At 37.2% G+C, this 26,016-nt stretch overlaps 1 protein-coding gene across 14 annotated transcripts in view; it reads left to right on the forward strand.

The window, feature by feature from the left end:
• RAD51B (RAD51 paralog B) overlaps positions 1-26,016 on the forward strand; it is a 422,492-nt gene that overhangs the window by 4,977 nt on the left and 391,499 nt on the right. For all 14 annotated transcript variants that reach the window (XR_010832048.1, XR_010832047.1, XR_007163701.2 and 11 more), the window contains exons 5-7: positions 4,153-4,289; positions 9,032-9,151; positions 10,195-10,378. Coding sequence is in view for 7 of the 14 variants with exons in the window: in XM_066998573.1 (XP_066854674.1) it covers positions 4,153-4,289; positions 9,032-9,151; positions 10,195-10,378 (441 nt within the window). In the remaining 7 variants the exon portion in view is untranslated. The remainder of the gene's footprint in view (positions 1-4,152; positions 4,290-9,031; positions 9,152-10,194; positions 10,379-26,016) is intronic.

Consider the following 26,016-nt stretch of genomic DNA (forward strand, 5'->3'; position numbering starts at 1 on the left):
CAGTAGAGGAGTAGAAGTGAGAAGTTAGCAAAATGAGGAAAATATATTTTTTTTTCCAGGGCCTGTAGTCAAAATAGCTTGTAGTCAATAGGTTTTAATCTCAGATAGAAATTGCTTATGAATCTAATAGAGACTTCAAGCATATTGGAATTTAAGCAGCACTGGGCTTAAACTGTAACAGTTCCTGCTCTAGTGGGAAATCTAAGCTTTTATGTAACAAGGGGATATTACTTTTTAAACGTTCTGAGTATTTATTTTTTATATGCTGTACAGGACTATATGTCATTCAAGTCTTCATAAAAACATTTAAAATTGTGTCCATGAATTTACATTGTGTCAGAATTCATATTTTCTTCATATTTAGGCTTAGCTTCGTTGCCAACTTACTGTGAGAAACCTACTGTGTTAGGATAGCCTTTGCACTTTAAATCTTTTGTTCTGAGAAAAACTTTTGTATGTTAGATTTTTTGTATTCTAACATGTTTTTGTTAAAAACGCAGAGACATTCCTAATCAAGTTATCTTGAATATATGATCTCACTAAGTGATCAAAATATCGAAGTCTTTACAAGGTATCTTGTGAATCAGACCAGAACTGTAAGCACAAAGTCTTTCCATGAGTAGCTTGGTCATGGTTGCAGTGTCACACCGGTTTAAACAGGAATGTGCATCAGTATTGTCAATCAGAAATATTTTAGAGACCTATGTGGACATCAGAAAGTAGAAGATGAACTTAGGAACAATGTCTTAATAAATAAATAAATTGCATTTTATTTTATTTTCTGGTGCCAAATCTGTAAAGTGATTAGGGAATGTATTACAAGCAAACATAAAGGCAAGGAACAAATGACTCTGCAGAACATTTTCTCACTTAATGTTGCTCCAGAGTCAGGCTTTATTAAAGGCATTTTTGCAAAAGTCATGAGATCTGAAGTAGTCTCAAAGTTGGCAGCAAGCGTTCTTTGATCGTTAGATGAAGTTTTAGTAGAATGCCATCAAGTGTCTGCTGCTGTTTCGATGCTGTACAGTAGCTTGTGAATGCTTTTCAGGTTATATTCTGTTTAGATTCAAGTGATTTTGGAGCTTAGTTGTTCTAATTTTCTCTTTTGTAACTTATTGGAGTGTAGCTGACCAGCAGATTGCTCTTTGGTAGTTTTGTTAATAGGCAGATGTTCCAAGTCTGAGAGAAGTTCTCTTGAAAAGTGTGTTGTGTGTAACACTTCCTGACTGGTGGGGCTAAATTGTCGTCTTCCTGTTACTTTACCCAGCAGTGAGGGTGGTTGGAAACTTGGAATTTGAATGCATGAGCCACAGGGTCGAGTTCTGCTGGTATCTTCTACAGCCAAAGCCGCTTGCTTTTCGAGTGCCAGAGGGATTTGATTTGCCTTTCACTGTCTCGGACTGTTTTTCCCCAAACCTCTATTAGGCTTTAAGTTGGAAATTAAATCGTAACTGAAACTTTGTGGTCAGATGTCAGAACTTTTGGCCAACTCCTCTGAGGAAAAATTAAAGTAATGATTTTGTGAATATTGAAGAGTTTAATCCCTGGGTAGCTGATGAAGAATTAGCTCCTTGTGACTTGATCCAAACCCGACAGAAGAGCCAGAGAAAATAATATATAGCTTATTGAAAAATAAAAGTATATTTTACTAGACAGAGGTAAATTAAAAACTGTTGTAGTCTTCACATTTCTGTCTGGTGGACTTTTGATTTTCAAAGCAAATTCAGTGTAAAGCAAACTGAGCAAGCTTTTTGCAGACATTCATTTCAAATTGCATTACAGGCACTTAAGGTTTGGTTTTTTTTTTTGAACTAAGATTGTATTGATCAAAACATTTACTGAAACAATGGTAACCATAATAAGATGTGATAGTTTGCTAAAATTGTTTGTTGTGGATTATTTTAAATTCCATGTAAATGCCCTTTAAAGGAATGCTGATAAAAAATAAATTGTTGTTTTGGGGAAGGGAAATTCTCTCTTCCTCCACTGAATTGCTTTCTTACACTAGCTAAGACAGCAACATTCCCTGTCTTTCTCTGATATGATGCATAAATTCTCAGACACAGCATCTCTGCTGAATTTACTCCTGCATCAGCCATTGAAATCAATGTTGAATAAATTCCAAGGCACCTCCCAGGCAGGGCTCAAACTACAAACGTTTTTATGAGCTCTCCTCACAGTTGTCCAAATATTTTAATTTAGCAACTGGATTGATGCCCTTCTCTCATTCATTTCTAATTTTAATTAGAAGCAGCTGGTGAGACTCCTTGGCTATTACAGTCTAAGAAACGTGTATTGTTTCTTCAAATTTTATGTATGCTTTGGGTTTATGTTAAAATGTGACAGCTATTGTTGGTACAGCATTTTGTAACTTAAGTATGATGGATGGAGGATGGATAATTGCATAAATATGACTAATTCCTGATCTGTAATCACTAAATGTAGTGTGTGCTTCTAATCATTTAAGTCATCTAATATTTTCCTTGTGTGGAAGCTTGAAGTGGATTGTCTGATAAGACTTGGTTTTCAGGCCTTGTTTAAAGACAAAAGTGATTACAGAGATTTTAACTAAAGAACATGACAGTAGCTAATGCAGTCCCTCAGTATTTCCCTGTAAATTTCCTGTTCCATGTCATGCTGCTGCTGTCTGAAGTGCAACCATAGCAATGTTATTGTATATTGAGGTGCAACAGTGTTTGCAGTTAAAAACCATTGTGCACTTTGGCTCAAAAATCAATTTGATTTTACCTGTGTCAGTTATAAGAATGTTTCTTTTTTTAAACTAAAACACAACCTCCAAAAAAAAAAAACCCCAAACAGAACAAAAAAATGTTGTTATGGCAGTGCTATGTATTTTGAAGGGGGTATGCTTGATTTTGTAGTTTAATTTCCCTGGACAGGTTTATGTTTATGTTGCATTATTATTTAGTCCCTACTGGGGTTGGAATGAGAACAGTCTCCGTTTTTAGTGCCTAAATTCACTTCAACTTTCTATTAGCTGTCTTTTTCAGCTATCTTATTATTAAAAACATCATCATCTCCCTTCCCAGAAGCAGTGGCAGTTTGATACTCTATTTAAAACCTCTGTAGTACTAATGAACACATGATAATCTGAACACAGGGCCTTTACCATCTCTAAAATCTGCTGTGGATAAAGAACAGCCTAGTGCCATCTCTAGCACAAAAAAAGTCTTGCTCTCAGAAACTGGGGATCTCATCAAGCAATGTGTTCTTTTGATCCTTGTGGTTTTGGTCTTGGATCAAAATCATACTGGAAGCATTTCACACAAATTGAGTATGTTCTTTTTGAATACTGCTTAACTGCAGTAAGCTTTTAGTAAGCACAGGTGAAAGCTTAAAATTGGTGTGCTGATCTGAATCAGTAAATGTTGTTCATGTTAAAATATGGTGATAGGGAATTAACACCACTGATGAAACACATGCTGCTTAGAAAGTAAATTTCACATAGTATGCCAAGCTAAAACTTACTTCCTACTACATTGTAGCATGAGGGTAGTCTCTGGGGAGGATGAAGTCTGTCTGCTGTATACATGTGGTTCATATTGCACATTCAGACTTCACAGGATTTAAACTATCATCCTTGTGATTTCCAGGTGAGACCTGATTGTAACCAAGGTAATGATAATTCCTGAGCAATGACTTACATCTGTGAACTCAATAGCTTTTGACTTCATTTGCAGCTTTAAAGGTCATTTGATGTCATGTGAATGTCAACAGGGAATCTTTTAATTCTGCTCTATTTTAGAAGGTAGCATGGAGGAGGAGATGGAGGGTAACTGGCTGTGGCTCTGTTGGGGAGTAAGAGGAGGGGAAGAAAAGGGGACATCAAATATGAGATGTAGCAAAGTAGAAAGAGGAAGATAGAAAAGAAAGTATAAGCATAATGCTGCATCTGAAGAACAACTATTTATTCTTCAGTGGTGATGAGTTAGACTGCAAGGCACAGATCCAAAAGTAATTGCAGGTTGCTCTTCATGGGCTTCATATTCTATCTCTTTGTGGCTGTCTGCTTTGGTAACTAGAGGAGCAGAAGTTGAGGCATTCTGGCTGATGGGCCTCAGTTAAAAGTAGAATTAGTGTGAAACGAGTGTGACATCTCTTGCTCATGTTACTAATCTTTTTTTGTTATAGATAACAAGCCCACCAGGTTGTGGCAAAACTCAGTTTTGTATTCTGATGAGTGTGCTGGCTACGCTACCTGTAAGCATGGGAGGGCTGGATGGGGCTGTGGTATACATTGACACAGAGTCTGCATTCAGCGCGGAAAGGTAAGATGCAAAATTCTGACATTCACACTTTCAACTTCTGTGCTGCCTTTTATCTTGGAGCCTTCAATTATTTTCTGAGCAATAATCAAGCAATTATAACATAAATACCTATGGCAGCTATTAAGTATTCATCTGTTATATGCAGTTATTTCCAGATGATGAAATTCACCGAATCGAATGGTTTGCTCACCTTCCTAGCTTGCATGATGTTGTGTGTTCCAGTTGTGATATTATAGCAAGATGGGTAACGCTATCTAATTTAAAAATGGTCATAACAGTCCTATACTGAAATTTTTCTTTGCAGTTTAGTTTGTGAAGTAAGGAAGAAGGTTTTGAGGATGTAAAGGTGCAGCATTTTGTGTGCAAGGAACATGGAGGTTTTTCAGTGAACAGTAGGACTAACATAGGCTGTTTTCCTTCAGATTTCTGTCCTACTTCTGCTGCGTGGGGCCTCCTGCCCTTCCTCTGTACTTCTCATTTCCTTCTGCAGTAAGTTCACTTCTCCCCTATGTGCACAGCAAGCCATGCAGTACAATATTCCCTTCCCTCTCTAATATCTATGTTTTTTCTAACATCTCCTGCTTTACTCACACAACAGAAATTGCTCAGCTCTGTAGTGATCATATTTTCCAATTGCAGAATGGACAGGAGACACATCCTGCATCTGGTTGAGAGTTAAGGATGTATGTGCATGTAGGTTACCACTGTTGCCTTGTTAACTGTTTAACTGTTGAAATCATTCTGTAGTGTTTCATTAGAGGTAGCACTAATTTGCTTAGCTACCAACTGTCCTGAACCACAAAGGAATTTCATGTTTTTGAGATGTCTATTCCTCTGTTACCGTTCTACAGAATTAGTGAGTTCTCAAGTTATTAGGGGGGTCTGGAGGAGGATGACAAGAAGTACAATAGTCTCACCCTTGTTTGCGTAGAAAAACGGGCAGAAAAGATATCTAGAGATTTAAAGTGACGTAGTAGTTATGCTTGTGGCTTGAATCTGGAGTATCTAAACACATGTATTTACGTTGTTTAATCATATAAATGTCATGGATGTTTAAATGCTTTGTTTAATCCATCGTGGATGAGAAGGCAGGGCTTCTAACCCTACTTTTGTCAAGTTAATTTCACAAAAGTTTGAATTAGTTTGAACTGGAAGTGTAATAGAAAAAGAGAAGGAAAAAAGCTTCAAGCAATGGCTTTGCAAAAAGCAAATGATGTCCCCTTCTTGGATACAGCTTATTTTTGATTCTAGGTAATTGGAATGTAGATAGCAGAAAAGGGTGGGACCTAATGGGTGAGTTAAGACTTGCTGCTTAGAAATGAATGCTGAAGAAAAGGAGAAGAGGTGAACGTGGAAATGAAGCTGTTGAAAATAGAGCAAGATGAAAGGAAACATAGTAAAAAGCACATTATCACAAAGGATGAGAATATTTATTAAATTACATTGCTCAGCCCCAAATGATGGCTCAGTGTAACTTCAGTAGGCAAGCTGTATTTTATACTTCAAATGTGTTGTAATTTTGTGTTGATGGTGCCTTAAGGTTATATTTAATGGAGGAGCATGCCCTGGTCTTCACAGGTTGCTCAGTGCCGTTTGGGTGGGCTTTGTAGTCTGTTCTGGGGAGTGATGTCCTGACCCCAGCGTGACAAGTGCTTATGTGTATCACTAACTTGTTTCCAGGGGTTGCAAGTGGGCTCCTGGCAGTTTGTTGGGCAGAGGTGTGTACAGGTTCATGGGACTTTGCTTATGCTGCTGTTTGCTGCTTATATACGGAGAAACTTTTTGACCATGAGGTCAGTCAGTTATTGGAGAAGGTTGTCCTAAACACTTCAGGTAAGAGGGCAAATATTCACTTCCCAGAAACTTATTTTAAAGGACTCAATGGAGACATTTATCTGACAATGTTTTTGTGTAAAACTCAAAAGTCTTCATCAGAAAGACCAGGAAGAATGTTGGTATGTCTGGTGCTTTTTAGGGCTGAGAGTCGCTAAGTTGTAGCTGTTGTACTGGTTGTAATGCCTTGCTGTTTCTAGAAAGATACTGTATAAAATTGACTAGTTTTATGTCATGCTAAAAGGCACTTTTTTTTTTTCCTGGTCATTCTGCCTGGAAGGTCTTAGTTCAGGGCAGGGAGCTTTCTGCTTCCACAAACTTACGTAGGCTATTACTTATTCTCTGTCATGACAGCTTAGCTCAATCTAATAGCAATGCTGAAAAAAGTGACCAGAATTGAGGCTGGTCTTCTATGATATGCTGCTGTTTTCTGTAATTTATATATATAGTTTTTCTGCTGTGGAATAAAAAGCTGTAACAGTGCAGACGGTGTCCACCATTCATTTTCAGAATGTGGATGCTGGGACAAGTAGGTGGAATGGCCATACTAATTCTTGAAATTAAAATTGTTGTTGTCAGTTTTGTTAGGAATTCAGTTAAACTCTAGCTAGCCAATTAACTGAAAACATACCAAACTTGTTTAGAAATTCTGAAAATAATGCATTCTGTTTATGGTCTAGCTATATTTATTGCTTGTGGAAAAACATGAGATGCAAATTTCTGTGAACTAATGCTGAGAACAGTGAGGGATTTCCACCCTATGGGCCTCTGCTTTGATTGCAGAGAACATGTTCTGTGCAGTTTTTGGGTTTATGACAAATGGGATTTAGATCTTAACTCAGAACCTGCATGTACTGTATAAATAATACTGTGATATTAGTAAGATTGTGGTGTGTCATTTGAAGTCAATTTGTGTAATGGTCTTCTCTGTCATATGTATGCCTATTAATTAACTGTGCAAATGTAAAGACAAGATCCTGTCCGTGGAAGTTGCTCAGGACAAGCTTTGATGTAGTAAGTAATGTATCGAATGGATGAGATTGAGGCTATTGCGTCGGAACTGCTTATTCAGAATAGCTAGATGAAAATACAACAGTATGCTTGAATGTTAAAGCTAAAGAAAAATGATTTAAGAGTTTTCTTAAAACGGCTTTTAACGTTCTGGGTTTTAATGAAAGGGGCTGAAATAAACAGCATCAAGCTAACCGGTAAGTTGTGTGTCCAGGTATTATCCACCAGATGTCGTTCTTCTCAAGCACATGAGCCGGGGGATATGGATGCTTAAAATAGAGACAATTAAGTACTTTCCATGTCTGTTCTCAAAAATAAAATCTCCACGGGGGTGGGAGAGGGAAATGTACAGTGCTCAGATTGTAACTATGAGTTTCTAAAATTAAATTATTGGACTCATTTTTAAGGACCTAGATAAAACTGCCTTGTGTTCACAGGCACAGAACTTCTTTCCACTGACTTCAGGAGAATTATGAGGCATTCAGCATTTCTAAAATGTATGCCTTTGTCCTTGATTTTATGTATATGGGTCAATTTAAAGTGTTTACCTTTCATCAGTAAACTGTTTAATTTTACATTGATGTGAGTTTTTTCTTTTTAAAGCATAGTTTCTGAAAATAAAAGTATTTGATAACAAATGATAAATGTTCGACTTCTGACTTCTTTTGTGTTATCACCAGTTGTCTGATACACTTCCTTAGTCAACCATGGTAGTAAACAGTTGTATGCTTAATAATTGTAATTCAGCGTTTTGAAGGGTCATGAATTTACTAAAAAGGTAATGGAAAATATTTAGTCATGAAATCACACATTAAATCTGTCAGTGAAGCTGCCATTTAAACTGTTTAGTTGCATCATTTTATCATATGTTAGTTGTACCTGGGCTATCTGAATGGATGGATGTTGTGGCCACAAGGCCAGGCTGGATGGGCTTTGGGCAACCTGGTCTAGTGGGAGGTGTTCCTGCCCATGGCAGGGGGGCTGGAACTGGGTGATCCTCAAGGTATCTTCCAACTCGAATCATTCTGTGATTCTGTTGTAGCTGCCTGGCAGCTGGAACAGGCAGCCTCAGTTGCTTTGTGACACAATGCCGATATTTTTTGCTATGTTCTGAAAGTACATTTTCTTAAGATTTTATAAGCTCTTGTATCAAAGCGGTAACCAGCACAATGAGAATGGCTTCAGCGTAGAAGTCTCTAATCCAGATGACCTTGTTCTTGTTTTTAAAGATAGATTCTGTGAAAAGATTTTTACTTTGGCAGGTATACCTGCCATATATGTACTGCTTGCGTAAGTGTTTGCTGGTGAATTGGGGTTCTCTGCAGTCTGACTTCCATGCTGGCTGGATCCTGTAATGGGTCTTCTGTTTGTTATCATCTTGTTGAATTTCTGTGTTGATACAGGAACTGATTTCTGATTTCAGTGCAAGGTAAAGGTGGAAGGGGAGATGGTTTGGTTTGGAGAGTACATTTGTTTAAATGAAACTAATACTTATATATAAATAATTAAAGTGATAGAATACTTAGCAGTTGACATGAACATCTTATGCAAAATTGAAAGAACTTTAAGTACTGTAACTGAAGAACATTCAGTACTGTAAACTTTCCAGTTTTCTTTTGCTGGAGATGTGCTGTCTTTTTGTGTATGGGCATATTATGTCTTTCCCAAGCCTACCATTGGCACTGGCTAGCATCACTGGGAATACAATCTAAATGTTCTGACTTCCAGTATTTCAGTCTGACTACTAAAGTGTGCTTCTCCTTTGAAAAAGACTTCTATTATTATATCGTATCTACTTATCATTCAGAGGTTTGCTTTGTTTGTTCTGTGAATATTTGATGTGTTATTACCCCACATTATTCCTTTTTCATTGTAATGTCTTTTGTTTTTTTTGATAGGTTGGTTGAGATAGCAGGAAACAGATTTCCTGCTTATTTTGACTCCGATGAAAAGCTGTTTTGCATGACCCGTAGCATTCATCTGTATCGAGAGCTGACCTGTGACAGTGTACTGAAGAGGTATTCTTTCCCAGAACTTAAAAGGAGAAAAAACAAAAACATAATTCAGCTAGATTGTCTATGATATTTTATATCAAAGTTTTATGAAGAGTAATTCATTTCTTTGAAGATTTTTATGTTGGTAACAGCATGGTTCCCAACGAAGTAGAATTTCTACAGTAAGACTGGCATTGCTTTTTTTCACTTAATAGTTCTTGACTAATCTACTTGATGTGTTATGGTTTGGGGTAGACAATTTCTCTATAATCTGATCACTATAAGCCTTTAAAGGGGAGTATTTGTGTGACAGGTCTTGTCTTGGTTTGCGGAGAGACCATAGTGTAAGAGTTATATATGTCATGAAACAGAAAGGAGATATTGCTCCTCCAGAGTGCTCTTTGCTTCCAGGAAGACTGGGACCCCTCCAGCAGTGGGAGGGAAGAATTGTTTCAGAGTCATCAGCCTGAAGCTGTTATTGACAATATTGATATGTTGTACTTTATGTTAATTTGTGAACACACAAAATCTACATCTAAAATATACATCTTCTTGTATATTTTAAATTAGTGGAAGAATTCTTCTAAAACTTTTTATCTACTGCAGCTTTGTCAGAGAAGAGCAGCTATTAGCGTATTATTGATATGATAGGTTTGGCATACCATCTTTGGAGCTGTATGGAAGGAGCTCTGACTTCCTGCGTATATAGACACTAAGGATTTTGATGTTGACAGTAGGATGCTGCTACTGTAAGCAAAGGCACAGTCTCAATGTCTGCTTAATTTGCTGTCTGTGCCATTCAGGGTTTGCGCAGTGCAATGTTGCTAACTAGTCTTCCAAACCTTTCTTCTGGAGGGGTCTGCCTTGGGTTGTGTGGCCTGTTGGAGCCTGAGATTACTTTCCAGTTCTCTTTAATGCATTCAGGTATTAGTGGGGGTGGGCTATAAGGGAGAAAGAGGGGCTGACTTTCAGCTTATTGAGGTAAACCTTTTATTTAAACAATTTCAGGATTATAAAACAGTTGTATAAATAGTTATAAGTGACTTCTTGGTTTTTGCTTTTTTTAGGATTAAGTCTTTGGAAGAAGAAATTATTTCAAAGAAGGTTAAACTCATAATAATTGACTCTGTTGCTTCAGTTGTCAGAAAGGAGTTTGACACACAACTCCAAGGCAATCTGGCAGAGAGAAGTAACTTTTTGGCTAGAGGAGCATCGCTATTGAAGTATTTGGCAGAGGAGTTCTCAATACCAGTAAGTTCTTCTTCCTTTCTTAAATTTCTGCTTTACAGAATCAAGTAAGAAAATCCAAGAAGAATGAAAATGACTAGAAGATGAAAAAACAGGTAAAAAAAAAAAAACTGATCAGAAATATTCAAGCAGGTGTCATCTGGAAAACAGTTGGAGAATAGGAAAAAGTAACTGTTCCACTTGGTGTTTTTTATGGTGTTTTTTCTTCATATTTATTCTGGACTTCAAATGAGGATTTACAGGATTGTCTTTCCAGCTGTTTTTCAGTGCTTTGTTGTTCAGGTTTCTTAAATATCATGTTTTATTTTGCCCATAAAATACAACAGAAGAAGTGCAGGGACCGAGTGAAACTGATTAAAAAGTGCATTAGAAGATGTAAGCTCCATGAATGTGGGTGAATGGGGGGTTTCCTTCATGTTGTGATCAATGATGGGGTGTCAGAAGATATCATTGAGACTCAGCTGTAGGAAATATTTCATAGTATGAGTACAGTACTAATCACTCAAGCGAAAGAAACTGTGGCAAGAACTCCAGTCAAACTGGTCAGATCTTGCTTCTGAGGTCATGGTGGCTATCATACCTGAAACGTACACGCTGGAGATGTTGAACTAACTGACTTAGCTGAACAGGAATAGATTTCCTTCTGCCAGGTAATTTATAAAGATCCTTTATGGGGAAAATTAAACCCTGCATGTATGCCTTTAAAGTTCTGGTACAAAAGATAGTGTCCTAGTTAGTGCACCCAGTAACATTTGTAGTGCCTAAAAAAGTCAGGAAAGAATTGTGTGAGTAAGAATGTACACTTCTGTATTTTAGGAAAATATGATGTGATCCTTTGAAAAAGGAGATGGGTTTTATGGGAAGATACTGTTCTCTCGATTTTCTTCTACTTTAGACACCCCTGCCCTCTTCACCTTCTGTCTTCATTAAAGTGGTGAAGTTGAGCTGGATTGGAGCCTCTGACAGCTCAGGCTGCTCTTCTGCTTACAGACAGAGACTGCTATTTACAGAGGTTTTAGAGTTGGACAGTATTAAGTAGTATGCAATTATGATTCTATTTCATCCTACATAAGAAGAAAACAAAGGTTGAATGTTTAAAGGTTTCCATTATGTTAAAGCTAATGTGTTTGCTTAAGGCATTTGTGATGGCTGGTGTGCTGCTTGTTTTCTTGTTTCTCATTATGTTTTTCTCATTACCTCTTTGGTAAGGAGTTTTTGAAATTTTGGCCAAGAATATGTGCTCCTGGCCACAACTGTCTTTTTGAATTTGTCCATGAGGTGACTTACCTTTAAATAAAATTTTTAAAGATCTGCGCAATATTCTAGAAAGGCCTTGGCTAGAGATTGGGGTTCCCACGAGCACAGATCCCTAGGTAATTTTGTGTATGTGTAAGGAGCAAAATCCAGCAGCTGTGTGTTATGCATCTGCAAGTGTTGATACATACATAGAGATAAGTCTGCTATTGCATACCTTGCGTTAACCTCTGGTATTTGAGGTTAGAGAGTATCTGAAGTTCTTATTGTAAATAACTGTGTTGGAAGTTTTTTCAGATGTTCTTCCTTTTGTATCTGTAATCTTCTACATACTTGGGATTAAAACATTAGTAAGGTTGCAAAGTGATTTAGATCATTAATAAACTGGACACTGAAAATATATGTTTCATGGCAGGGCTAGTGCAACTAAATATGGAATTGGACAACAAATAGGGGGCCTTATTTGGAGACTTTGAAAAAGATGTGGGGTTAATGACTGATAGGGCTTGAACTGGAAGTAAACCTTTTTAGCTGGTGAAAAACTGAGCAGGTGAACCAGGGAATTGGAATTAGGCTCTGGAGGCTACGCTTGAAAATGAATGGGAGTAGGGGACAGGAATTTCAATGACTAAGACTAAGATGCTTATTTTGTTTAGCTTAGCTAAGGAAATGTTAAGGATTTTTTTCATTCATCAATATGTGCCTACTTGAAGAAGAGGCATTTGACAGAAAAGCATCCTTCTTTTCAGCTGACAAAGGTATAGTACAGTTCTGCGGTTGGAGCCTGAATTAAGCAAGTTCAGACTTCAAATAAGGGGTGTGTTCTTAATGGAGTAATTTATAATTGGAATAAGTTACTAAACTTAAGTAGATTCTTGTCACTAAGTATTTTTAAAGGGGCTTCCCCCCATTCCCTAAAAAGGAAATGTATTCAAATAGGATTAAATTTGGGAAAACCTCTACTACTATGTTATGCTGGAGTTCAAGTAAGTTTAATGTTGTTCTTTCTCCTGGCATTGTAAACTACCTAGCTATGAATAATTGTGTGTTCATGTTGTCTGGATATTGAGTTGGGCTTGCAAAAGTGACTAACGTTCATAGCTTCTACAGAATTCAAAAGGAGCTATGTTTCAAACCCAAGGAGCTCTATATGGTATGAAGTATTCAGGGAGGGGGGGGGAAACAGATCTCAGCTGCCTCCAAACTGATGGTCATCACTCAGTAATCTCTCTGCACCTTTGCTTTTGCTTTGTGAAATGGGAATAACAGCTGTTTGGTTGTGAGGTGCTAAAGTTAAGCTCGTTACCTTTCAGAAAGCACACATACTGTGTTCTTGAGCAATATATAGATGTCCATTGGAAAGTAGGACTTCCCATCTCCGCTGTAAAAAAAAAAAAAATTGTGTGTAGTAATTGAAACTCTAATCCACCTTTTGAGATGATAAAAAATGTTAAACGTATTCACTGAATGTCACCATTTTAGCTGCTGAATGAAACAAAATGAAACTTGTGATCATAAATTTTTGCTTGACTTAATGGTTTTTGAATCTTTTTAATGTATCAGCAACACAGGTTGTTTCTTGAGAAATGAGATATATGATGCCTGATTTCCCCTTTTGATCCATACTTCATCCTAACTTGGCAGTAAACCTGGTTCCATCCCAGGTTCTTTAAGTGATGCCAGGGCAAGAGGCAACACAAGGTTTTGATCACTTCCAGACGATTGCTGACAGGACACCTGGCAGCTGTACTGCTGACTGAATGGCTACGGAAGCTTTTTCCACCATGGGAATTATGTGGCAGTGTCCCTTTTCACCCTTCCTTGCATACAGCTGTGATGAAGAAGTACTTTTCTTTTGGGTTTGGTTGAAATGAGCCAGTCAGCCCCAAAATGATTCTTAGAAACTGAGAAAGACAGTTTGACTGTAAGTCAAACAAAAAGCCCCGTAGTTTTGAAATTCAGTGAAGATGTAAACCTGCATGAAACATCTGTTTTAGAACAAGCTGTACTTGTGAGTGTTTAGAATCTGAATGTTCTCTGTTATAAAGTCTATTGATACTGTCTACCAGATTACATATTTAAGCAGCACTCCTCAGTCCTGTATGTTTCTTGTCTATTTTCCAGAGACCCTTAGTATTCTTAAAAGGAATAGAAAGCAAAATACATTTTGGATAGTCTTTCTCCTCTTCTTCCATATTCATAGGAAGCTATTTATTATTAGTAAGTGCTATTCAGTAAAAGTAGTTCAGTGTTCATTCTGGTTGAAAGAGAAGTGTTGCTGAATCCATTTCAGTAAAGAGCTAAAAACTGAATACCAATATGACTAGAATTGTTGTGGAGATTTAACTGTTCAGTGTATAAAAATTGGTATTTATAGAATCTGGTCTTCTAGTTGTTAGTAGTTGATAAAATGTTTGAAGCTGGCTAGACATCTCTGTGGAAAAGCACTCTAAAAGTGCCACTTGCAAAACCAAACTGCTTTAACCGTTCTTTTAAATATCGAATTGAGACTGAAGGTGGAACTTGCTTTGTAAATCCAGGAGGCTAATCAAATTACAACACTGGCTGTCCTTCGTACTTTTGTCTGGGTTGTGACCTTAGATTTGTGAAGAGAAACTTTATTTATGATAAACATCCTGGCTATTGTTTCTAGCAGCAAATGTATCATAGTATCTATCTTTCCTTTTTTATGCTGTTTTTGAAAATATGAAATAGAAAACTCTCCTAATAGAAGCCTCTCCTAAGCTCATCTGTGATTTTATAGTGCAAATAAAAGACAAACTTTGACTATTCTGTGATGCTTTTAATTGCTGTGCTAAGCTAACAGTAGTCAAGAAGCCCATAATTTCCACAGGTAATATTTTTTTCCCTTTGTGACATGCTTTAGTTTAAAAACTACAAAAAAAATCCCTTTATCGATTTTAATAATATGACAGCACGTAAAGCTGTTGTTGTCAATTTCTTTTCACATTCTCAGTTCTCACATTTGTCATTTCAGTGCTTCCTGCTTGTTTATGCATTCTGCTCTGTAAACTTTATACCCAAGGTTTTAATTTGCTTTGGAAAGTCAAATGTTTAGTGACATGTATGTTTGTTTTTTAGGTTGTGTGAGTTTTTCTTATCAAAATCAATTTAAATGCACAAACTGCTTGACATATGCAGTGCCTTTCTGCTGTCTTTGGTTAAGCGTGTTTAATTGTATCATTTCAGCTTCCTGGAGTGAAGTTTCTTAAGGTTTAGAATGCTTCTGTTGGTAAAGAAAGAACATTAAAACTAGTAATTTTCTTTCTTTACATGCAAGTATTTCCATTGGGCATCATCCTTGGTTCTCTTTTACTTTGTGGTTGCTGCTTGTCAGCTCCTCTGTACCTTTATCACTGTTCTGATATCTGAAAATACTAGTTTATGGAGATTAAAAAAAAAAAAAAAAAAAACAGAACGGAAGATTTCTGAAGAAAACTGTAATGCCAATTACTGTTGAACTGGTAATAAAATATTTCTAAACTTTCTACATATTACAGAATTGATTTGTTGTTACAGTATGTAACAACGCTGTATGCTGATTTCTCCAAAACTATGGAGATACATTAGACTGCCAGTTTCATTTGTCTGTAGCTGGACCATAATCTGGTGAAATACAAACTTTGTTTTTTCTGTAGCAAAGTATAAAAACAAAAACCTAAAAACTATTTTCCATATCATCCTGCCAGTGTTATAGAAATAGTAATTGAATTATCTTTGCAAGTTGTTTAAACCTATAATAAGAAAAATTTTTCTCTCCTTTGGAAGCTTAGAGCACCGGTTCCATTTTGAAGCTTTCTAAAAGGAAATATTTTAAGTGTTACACCACATCGAAACATGTGTTTCTTTAATGAGGAGCTAACCTTATCAGGAGGAAAACTTTCTGGAACTGAGTTGCCAGAATTTTACTAGCCATATTTAGGCCAGATGTGGTTCAAACAGTTTCCACTGGTAAGATTTCAGTTGAAAGTATGGATCCTTTTCTGTTGAGCTGCTGCTGTGCATGTAAAGTGCCTTGATGCTCAACTTCAAGCATAATTTCTGTTTGTGTGTATGTGTGAACCTGAATAATTCCCAACTGCTAACGGAAAAATCTTTGTATTTTTTCACAATTATGCTTAACTGCTGGTCACTGCATTGCTAGCTAGTCCACCATCTGCATGCTGCAAAAGGTTGAGGTTTACCTGATAATAAAATCCTCTTTTCAGTGTGGGGCTGCTTTTTTTTCCCCATTTTTATTTTATCTTTTATTTCTGTATAAATGGAAAAATAAATTTTCTAAAAAGGCCTTGGTGCCTTTTTTTTCCTCTCATGAAACCTGGATATTTCTCTAGGGAGCAGCACAAAAGTAAAAAAAGTTTGTGACTTTGATAAGAAGACTCAGAACAGTGCTGCTGAAATTACAGAATTTTATTAAATAATTCATCAGCTACTTGGAGAAACTGAGCTGGCCTTCCATGAACTCAAGAGGATGAAAAATGCTTTATGCTGATAGTATTTTGCAAGTTATCTGTAGAAACATAAATGCTTAGAATTGTGTAGATGCTGCAGAATTTGCTGGCTTTCATTATCTTGTATGAATTACAGAAACATTGAGTAGCCCTAACTTTATTGTAACCTATGGAAAACAGTGGTTTGTTTTCTAAACCAGGGAGATTTACTTCCAAAAATAACTTTCTTCTAAGGAAGAACAATTCTTGTTGTTCTTGTTAAGATATTTTACTCCCCTTGTTCCAAAATTGAAGTTGGTGTTCATCTTCCTTAAGTAATGAGCTGAGTGGCATTAGAAAGTTGTTTCTGCTAGCTGTATCATTTATAAGAATTTATTTAGCATCGGTTTCAAACTTATCTTTCCACCAGAAGACAATATATACCTAACCTTATTCATTGTGCTTCCTCAGTCGGAGTAATGAATAGTTTGTGAAATAAATCATTTTATGTTAAGGTTTCTTTCCATGTTATACCTAGCAGCATTTTCATGTCTGGAATTAAGTCTGTAGCTTTGTTCTTTTACTAAATATTCTAGTATTGCCCTTTGTTTTCTTGCAAAAGCCTGCTTAAAATATAAGTGTCAGAATTTCACATATGATGATCCCTGATGTTTGTAAAGTGTGGTTTGGAATGGATTTTAATTTGTGCTATTGTTTAACTAGGAAAAAAAAATGCTTAAAGGGGGATTACAGACTAGAGTTCTTTCTTTGCCCTAACTAAAGCTTGGTGAGCTCACTTTTTGCTGTTGGCAGACAGTTCGTTTAAATACTGCACTCCATGGTACCGAGCAACAAATAGTTTTGATAAAAGGGAGTTAGGCCAACTGTAAAGTGCTGTTGCAGTGACAAAATGTAGAAGGCTTTGGTTTCTGGTGAGGCTGTTAAAAATTATTCTCAGAAGGCACACCTTTGTTTTGGTTTTAAATGACTATTTAAAATGTAATTATAACTATCTTCAGTACTGCTGCCATCTGTGTACTTTTTAATGCGTGTCTGGAGAACATACATTTCTGCAGTTTATGGCCCGACACAGTGTTCCTTTTGGACTGTCTACACTCATAAAATGTTTAATACTGCTGAGGAAAAAGAATGAGAAATGGTAGAGCAGTATTTCCTGTTTTCACGTGGTGGCAAAGTATAGAAAAGGAGGTAGTTTAAAAATATACAATACTGGAATTAAATTTTCTTTTTCTTTTAAAGTACTCCCTACATTGCTTTTTCCATTTTACGTTATAAGTGACTTTGCCAAAAGCAATGATTCTTTACAATTCTACATATGAAATCATGTAGAAGGAAGGCACCGGTATGTATTAAGGAAGGGAGCTGAGAGGAATGAGGCTTTATTCCCAGATTTGGTTTTGGTCTGCTATATGATCATCGGCAATGCTTGTCAAAGGAGGACAGATATTTTCCCTGATGCCTGTCTTGACTTTGAATTTCTGAAAAACTTGACGGAAATAAATTATCAGTCTTATGTCTTCTAACCCTTGTTCTCATTATGCTTTTCTGGATTTCCTTCAGCTGGTTTACATTATCTTGAGAGTGAGGTGCCCAAAATCAGAAGTCGTATTCCAGGTGAATCTCTGACAGTGCTTAGCAATGGAGAAGGATTTCTTTTCATGCCTTGCAGGACATCTGTTTTTTTATGCATCATAGTGCACTGTTTGCTCTATTTGCAACAGCCCGATGTCCTTTTCTTACCATACATGATCCATTAACCTGGACCTACATCTGCTGATTTGGTACTTCTGTAGTTGCTCCTCTCAAATCTGTGTTATTTTTCCTGACTGCTTTTCTGATTTGTCAAGATGGTTTTGAATTCTGATCTTATATTATAGTGTTCTTGCAGTCTCTTTTCTTCTTCTATTTTTGCAAGGAAAATAATCTTTCTGTTGCAGCTTGTTTGTGCGACTAGAAGCAGACTTGAAGCAGACTCCCATGCTGTTCAGTAAGAGACTGTTAAACACTGCGAACAGCTGTGTGCAGTTTTCCAATAACCTTTGTATCTGATCTGTAACGGAATGGTCTAGGTTACATTTATCTAGTTTTCAAGTAATGTACGCCTATGAGATGGTCTATTACTAAAGTAAAAAATACTTCATTGTAATGTGTCTGGCCTGTCATGTTGATACTCTGTCCTGTAGAAAATGAAAGTAATTGTACTGAATGGCTTTTATGCCTTTTATGGGGAGCTTAGGATTTGCCAAGATGTACTGTTTTCACTATGTGGAAAAATTACCAGAACCTATATGACTCTGCAGAGAAGTACTTATGCTTTTGAGTAGTCCATTCTTTTTGCATGTTGCCCTGTGCCTCCTTCCTGTTGTCCTTTTGGTTTTATGTAAACCATATATTCTATAGGAGTATTTCTGTATGTGCATGATGTGTAAAAGAAAGGGATTCTAGTCTCCAGGTAGGATAGTAGTACAAAGAACAGTTGACTGGATTACAAGTTGTTGGAAAAACCTTACCTATATGAGCTCAGTATAGATTAATTAGTGGTTTGGTTTCCAGATATCCTAGAGTTTGTTTGCTTTATGGTTACTCAGCCCCAGGGCTCCTGAGAATAAACAGGACTTCCTCCGCAATTGTTGCTCCTAAATAAAATTGTACCAGACCCTGAGGTGAAAAGGGATGGGGATGAGAGGAAACAAAGACAGAGCAATGCATATGACTGTTAAATTTACAAATGTGCCCGGAGACCAAAAGTTAAAATCGTATTTGTTTGCACACGGTATTAGATAACTGTGTTGTTTTCCTCTTTGAGTCTACAGGACAGCTTTGAGAATATTGCATTTCTGTGGAACCGGGCGTGCTGCTGGGCTGCTTTTTCATGAAGTATGATAGGGAAGCTTCATGATGCAGTCTGCTTGCTGCTGTTAACTAGAGATGCTGTCTTTTTCAGAGACTGCAGAATTTCCTCTCCTTCCATATAGTGAAGATTTGGATGGTAGTGGACAACCAGACCAAACAATCACAGTTAGACATTATGTGATCCTGTGCTGCCTTGAAAACAGGAGCATCCAGGTTAATGGGACAGGCTTTTCAGCCTACACTTTCTGTTCTGTTGTTGAGGCTCTTGTGCATTAGAAGAGTAGTGGATTTTGTTCTTGGTTTCAATTTTCTGTTTTGTGGTGGAAATGGAATCTATGAGCTATAGCTTAGGGTCTCCTGAGTAACTCATTAATGATTCTTCTACAGGAAGACTTCATCTTCTCTGTTGAGAACATCGATGTTTTGTATCGATGCTCACTGTTGAAATGATGTTTAAATAAAAACTGGGGTGAATAAATCCACAAATATATGCAACTTCAATAAATATTTTAATCGATTTAGCAAAAGTTCGTTGTAATCAAACTGAGGGAGTCTTGTTGTAAATACGGATTCCAGTGAGAATCTGATTTTAGTAACCTCATCAAAACTCTCATGCTGGTTCTCGCTAAAATGCATATCTGTATTTTATTTGAAAGTATAGTACTTCTGTTGTAATATTTTAGGTAAATAAAATTGGAGGGTTTTATTAAACAAGGCTGAGAAGTCCATCTGCAGAGTTTTGATTAGAAAGGAGTGAATAACCTGAATGAGTGGAATGAAATGTTTTTTTGTTGGTGACACTAAATACGAATTACAGTAGGACGAGACCTCTTCTTCTCTCCCTCCTTCCCTTGATACTTTGCTGACCTTTTTGATACTCTGATTTGGATGAGCTGTGTTAGCCACCCAGAATGCAAATTTTTGTCTTTAGATGACAGTATTTTCCATACTTTTGTATTTATCATATCTCATACTTCTAACCTGAGGCAGAGAGTGCTTTGCTCTTCAGTGATAGCAGAGGTCTTGACTGGATTCTTGGCAGACTCCAGAATTATGTTTCCCATGATGTGCTGGTTAGCAAAATCACCTCTAATAAATGAACTGAATGCTACTTTTTTCATGCAACTCTTCTTGTAGAGGAAGATAGCTTTAAAGCTACTTACTGCCTAGATGGTTTTTAAAGCTTCATAAAGATCTCCCTAAGGAAAATGGGGGCTTGCTTATGGGTGCAGGCACTTAGTGCTGCAAGTGCTTTATTTCTCAAGGTCGTTAATTAAAACAGACCAGCTTCAGATGCTGACAATTTGACGGCTGGAAATGCCAAACTAGTTATTTCTCTGCATAGCCTATGAACAATACCAGCAAGCTACTAGCAGATAATCAGAAGTTTTATGTAGTGCAATGTGTCTGGTTCTCTTTCAGTCTTGAATTTGTGCATCATCACGTGCATGTTTTTTTTTCTTACGGTGTTTGCGAGAGAACATGCAGTGAAAAGTAAGCTAGCTGTACTGATGTGGCTTTTAAAATTCGGTCCCTGCCTTCTGTTATATTCTCTGATTTCCTGAAACAGCGCCTTATTCTAACAAACCTCAAGTCTGTCTAGAGGAGTTCTGGGATGACATCTAAGAACTGTTCCCGCGTGTCTTTAGGAAATTCTGGGAACAGTACAGGAGCCTGTTCAGTTCTTTTAATGATATGTTCTTTTCCATGTAATTTTCTAGCTCAATAGTGAAGACCTTGTTCGGAACGGAACTGACTAATTAACATCAATTTGCCAAAAATTGTTTGTGGGGAAAATTTTAACCAAAAATCTTCTAAATATGCACTGTCATAGGGTTTCCTAGGGGTTATACACACAAGCTAAGGCTGGTTTGTGTCGGGATTATATAACTTTATTTGGTTGCATGGAAGAGCTCTGTCATGGCCCTTCCTGATGTTGTGATGGAAACAGTCATGCCTGGGCAAACATCGGTAGCTAGTACAAAGTTTCTGAGAAGGCCTTAGTGCATCTAGAATGTATGCACAGAACTAGTATGCTGTGTATTGGAACAGATATACCCTCCTTTGCTTTTGTGAGGTCCCTAAAGATGAGGCAACTAGAAGCAGGCAGATGCTGCTGAAGTAGTTTGTGAAGCCTGCTCCTCTTCGTCATGTTTTCAAGGAGCAAGCTGTCAATAGTAAAGGGTTTTGTTACTGGCTAGAGATACTGGTTTTGGTGTTGGCAGCAGTGCTGACTGTCAGGCCTCCTTTTTCATTAGGTAAAGGGATACACAGAAGAGAGGATCTGATGATGTGGTGAAGCTGCTGCCTAACCTGCAACCCATTCTGAAGTTGCCCTAAGGAAAGAAAGCCACCAGATAAAATCTGCAAGCAGAATATATTGTCTGTGAACATCACAAGTGGCACATGGGTAGCAGGTTAACCGAGCTTGCATTGCAGAAAGTTTGAGTAGTCCAAAATCAAGAGGTGGTCAACCACTTTCAGAGGCTAAATAGCGAAAACAGAACAATAATGTTGTTTTTTTCCCCGTTCCTACCTGCCTTGTAATTCAGTTCAGTATAGAGTTTGCAACTGGTTCATACTTGCTGATGAGCCAGAACAAGGATGTAATTCAGCTGAAAAGTAACCTAGGAAAAAAATGTAGTGGGCAATTGTGCAGCTGAACAGGCACTAATGTAGGCAGAAAGGAGGGGCAGGAATGTGTGGGTTCTGGCAGCAGTGCAGATTTTGAATGTAAAGCTGCATCTTCAGTAAAAAGGGTAAGAATGAGTAAAAATGCTAACCCAGGGATTACTGGGAAAAAGAAATGAAAGAGCGTTAGGTGCTTGAAGCATCCTTTTAGGCTTTTTACAGTTCTAGGAAGGATTTTGTTGCATACCATTATTGCAATGCTTTGTACTTTGACTAAAAGTGAGCAAATCCCTGGCTGCACACAGCCTATACTTACGTTGCTTAAGGCTTTTTTCATCATTAGGTCAGTGTCCTGGTTTTAGTCTGCATGTTCTGGCTTTAAAATGCATCATAATAAGGTATATTTGGAGTTGTAATATAACCATGCATAATGAATTATAGCTGAGGTCAGAAACTATGCTGAATAGTAGATTTTCAAACCACAGTATTTCTTCCTATGCTAAAATTCAGAATGAAATGTATAACAATCCATAAAATAGCTGGTACAGTTCATAACATGCTTGCATTCCTTCATCATTAATAGTTTCATATCCATCTGTCAGCATGTTATGGCTAAATCATTAGCCAAGTTTTTGCAGCTGTTGTTATACAAGTCTGTAAAATGTAGTTATCTCCAGCTCCTGTTTTTTGTCTGCTGGTAAGAGGAAACTTTATAGAGAACTTACTAAATTGTCCAAGACTGTAAGTTCAGTTCTAGGTGAAATTCAGTGATCTTGATTTAACTTACTTGGCCTGTGGCATTTTTCTCTGTTAGTTCTTTTGTCTTAATGGCATTGGTTGCAACAGTTGTTTGAAGTAGTGGTGGCTTGTTTAAGCTCATTAAAAATTCTGCACATAGTTGTTGTAGTTCTGTACTTCTGTAGTTCTATTTTTAAGAACATTTCTGTGAAAATTATAGTTGCTGATTTGATCTGATGGTCTGTTTTGAAATAAATGTCTGTGGATAGCATGTGTAGATTTGTTGTTTTTTGTTTACTCCCTCCATTAGAATGTGGCTGAAGATGAATACTGTTTGTAGTGAAAATACCTATCTGTATGGAGAGAAGCATCCATGTCGACTGTGAGACTACTTTGTGCATGATACTGAACAGCTGCAGGGTAGTAACTTAAAATTATTGCTGCATCAGTATAGTTTCCTAATAATTGGATAGGCAAAGTTTCTGGAAATATTCGTGAGGTCTTGGTATCCTTGTGCATATGCACTTTAAAAAAATTCCAATACTGTCAAACTCCCAAGGCCGCAGCTTATAACTCCTGGTTCATACCTGCTTTCTCTCCCATTTTTTGGTGCCAGATAAAATCTTTTAACATAAACGTGAAATTTCTAAATAGTAAAGTAATATTTACGTATACTTATAAGGCTCTGTGTGCTAGAATAGTATTTTTTTATGCTGAAAGGATGGGATGAAATCTTTGTCTTATAAAACACTGTGCTAGGAAATAAATTGCATTTTGAATACTTGACTGTCCCATCTGCATTCAGTCCAGTCACTTAACTCTGACTGGGCCACTAATGTATTGAGCCTCTCACCGTTTTGATACAGTGGCTGTTGAAATAAGGGATTATGTTTCCATTTAGTTCCAAAATCTGAAGTTGGTCATTTTCATGCCTAGAGCCAGCTGTTACCAGACATTACTCTTAGAGTGAGGGTAGACCAGTCTGTTACTAGGCTCGTAGTTCAGTTGCTGTGATGTCTTGTTTTTCTGATGTTGGGGTGTTCCTCAGTGGGGTTAGTTTGAAAGGCTTTTAATACTTGTTTTTAATTCAGGTGCCCTAATTTGCCCCTAGGCAAACAGTGATATTTTTAATACAGTTTGAACCTGGATTTGCACTTCCTTCTGAAGGAGTAATTGACTAGCAATAATAGTGATTTATTTCTTCTCTCAAGGACAATTTGTGCAGAAGACTGTAATGTTTCTTCTTGGTCACTGCAGTTGAGTCCTTCCTCTGGATGCTAGAGGTAAGGTTTGCATCCTGGTGAATAAGTCATGAGTTTTTGGTGTGATGACTTAACTGCTGCTTATTTCATAGGGCCTTCCAAATTCAGGGAGATGCTGAACAAGGTAGATCTGCAAACAGCCAGGAAAGGAAAGTTTATATAGCGATACCATTTACAAAACTTAATTTGTTGTTTCTGGAATACAATCTCTGTAAATGTCACTAGTTTGGAGTTAATGCAGCCTGAAGGAATGCTAAGTACTGCTTAAAAACATGAACCTGGCCCAAGTCAAGTTGTAGAGCTATCTGGAGTTTTGAGCAGAAAACACAAACTTTTAGCCAGACCTGAAGCATGTACATGTCATACAGACACTCTTAGTGATTCTGTTGAATTTAACTTTGGTATTTTTGTTGTTCCTCTAATATTGAGAAAGTCTGAAGAAATGCTGGGTAATTAAGAACAATCAGTCATATCACTCCAGTTGCTCTGCAAAAGATAAACAGCACTGACTGTCTTGGCATAGCAAACAGTTTTCTTTCTAGTAGTTGAATACCTGACTTTTAAGATGTCATATAAAAGTCAGTGGCATTTTTTAGGCAAAATATGGTTTAGATTTGGTTTTCCATTCCCATCTCTTTTCTATTGCTAACTTGTCAGCTTTTTCATCTATAAGCTTAGCTGTATATGAGGAGAAAAAATAAACTTTTTCTTACCAGGCAAAGATGCATAGTTCGTGATGTTGGGGTATGAAGTGATAAGTTATCAAATAGGACATATTCCTGAGCTCTAAAAGTACACATTAACTCAATTACTGTCATGTGATTCTTTCAGAAACTGTAGATGGAATCACAACGTTATGTTTTTATCAGTGCTGAAGTTTACAGTAATTTGGGTACTGGCACAGTCTAGGACCTCAGAATATTTTAATTACCACCACTTTTTTACTCAGCTTCAGTAAGTCTGCTTCTTATTTTAGAGTTGTTGTCACTGACATGAGGTAAAGATAAAGTGAAGAAAGATTGGTAGGGGGTGGTGTTGGGTCTCTTATTAATTCAATTGATACAGTCAGGAGGGGGAGAGCCCTTCACTAGAAACCTGAAGGGAAATCCTGCCTGCCAGTTGGTCCAATATAGTAAAGTATCTCTCCCTGTGAATTTTGTGTAATTGGGATTAGAGTCTGTAGAGTTATTGATGAGCAGAGGCATTAGGCTTACCTAGTTTCTCTAATAGTGTCGCTTACCTGAAAATTTTTTATGTTTACATTGCAGTTTTGAAATATATGATATGCTGTAAGACACCAAATGCCTGTGGCCATTTGCATCCCTTTGCGCACAAGTGATCTAGTAAGGTGCGCAGTACTGATAAGCTGATCATTTAGCATTAATGGTTTTTCCCTTTGGGATCCACTGTCTCAGAGAAGACACGTAGAAATTTTAACGGAAGAATAAAGACAACATTTTTTTGCTAAACATGGGGAAGTAAAATGTTCTGTGGAGTGGGCAGCTAGTAGTTTATTTTGATACTACTAAAATGAGAGTAGAGTGCTAACGCTCCTCCCCCTTCCTGCATCAAATTTTAAAGTAATTGGAAGTGAAAACTGACACTGTGCAAACCTCTCTTGAGTTCTTTGCAGTCATCACCATGGTTGTAATGTATCCTTGGTGTTTCACTTGTTGTGTGAAGCAGCTGAGAACATCTGTCTTACTCATAAAGCTTTTCTTTTTCCTTTGCTTCACTATGTACCTCAGGAGCAGTTAGAGAAAGATTTCCAAACTGAGTCTGGTTTTGGGGGAAGTTATTTCTTCTTTCATTGGTTTGTTCCTTTCTCTTCTTGCCCAGTATAAAGGTACTAAGAATCCACCTTAAAATCTAACATTTATTGTATGTTAAAATATTAAAACTATTTTCAATATCAGAGCTGAGTTGGCCTTGGAAAGGGTGAATGAAGTGGCAGTATAGTTTAGTTATTACCCCTCTGTGTTACTTTCTTGCTAGTCTTCTGTTTTCCCTACTCCCCTTTGTTGTATCTTTTGTCTCATCTGTTGAAGGCTGAAGAGCTGGTCGTCACATTCTTTACAACAGCAGTCTGAATATGTAGTAAATTTATGGTGCCTATATAGTCACTGTTGAATTTTTTGAATTTTATGTTTTCTGAAGCAAACACAGCCATGAGGTCTTGGTCAGTTGGAATGAAAATGTGGGTGGCTGACATTCAGGCTGTACTCTTCAAACTTAGGCTTGCTAATATTTTGTATTTGTGATTGAAGGTAAAATTTCACCTTAAACTCTTTGACAATGCTGTTTATTTATATATTTGTAAGTGCATGTACACACACACACACTTTTTCTCACACCTTATGTTACCTTTTCGCTTCTCACAGAAGCGCTTGTGCAGCTGTATAGCGAATTGGAGAACTGACCCAGGTGGAAA

Source organism: Anser cygnoides, chromosome 5 (assembly GCF_040182565.1).
Source record: "Anser cygnoides isolate HZ-2024a breed goose chromosome 5, Taihu_goose_T2T_genome, whole genome shotgun sequence".
Lineage (NCBI taxonomy): Eukaryota > Metazoa > Chordata > Aves > Anseriformes > Anatidae > Anser > Anser cygnoides.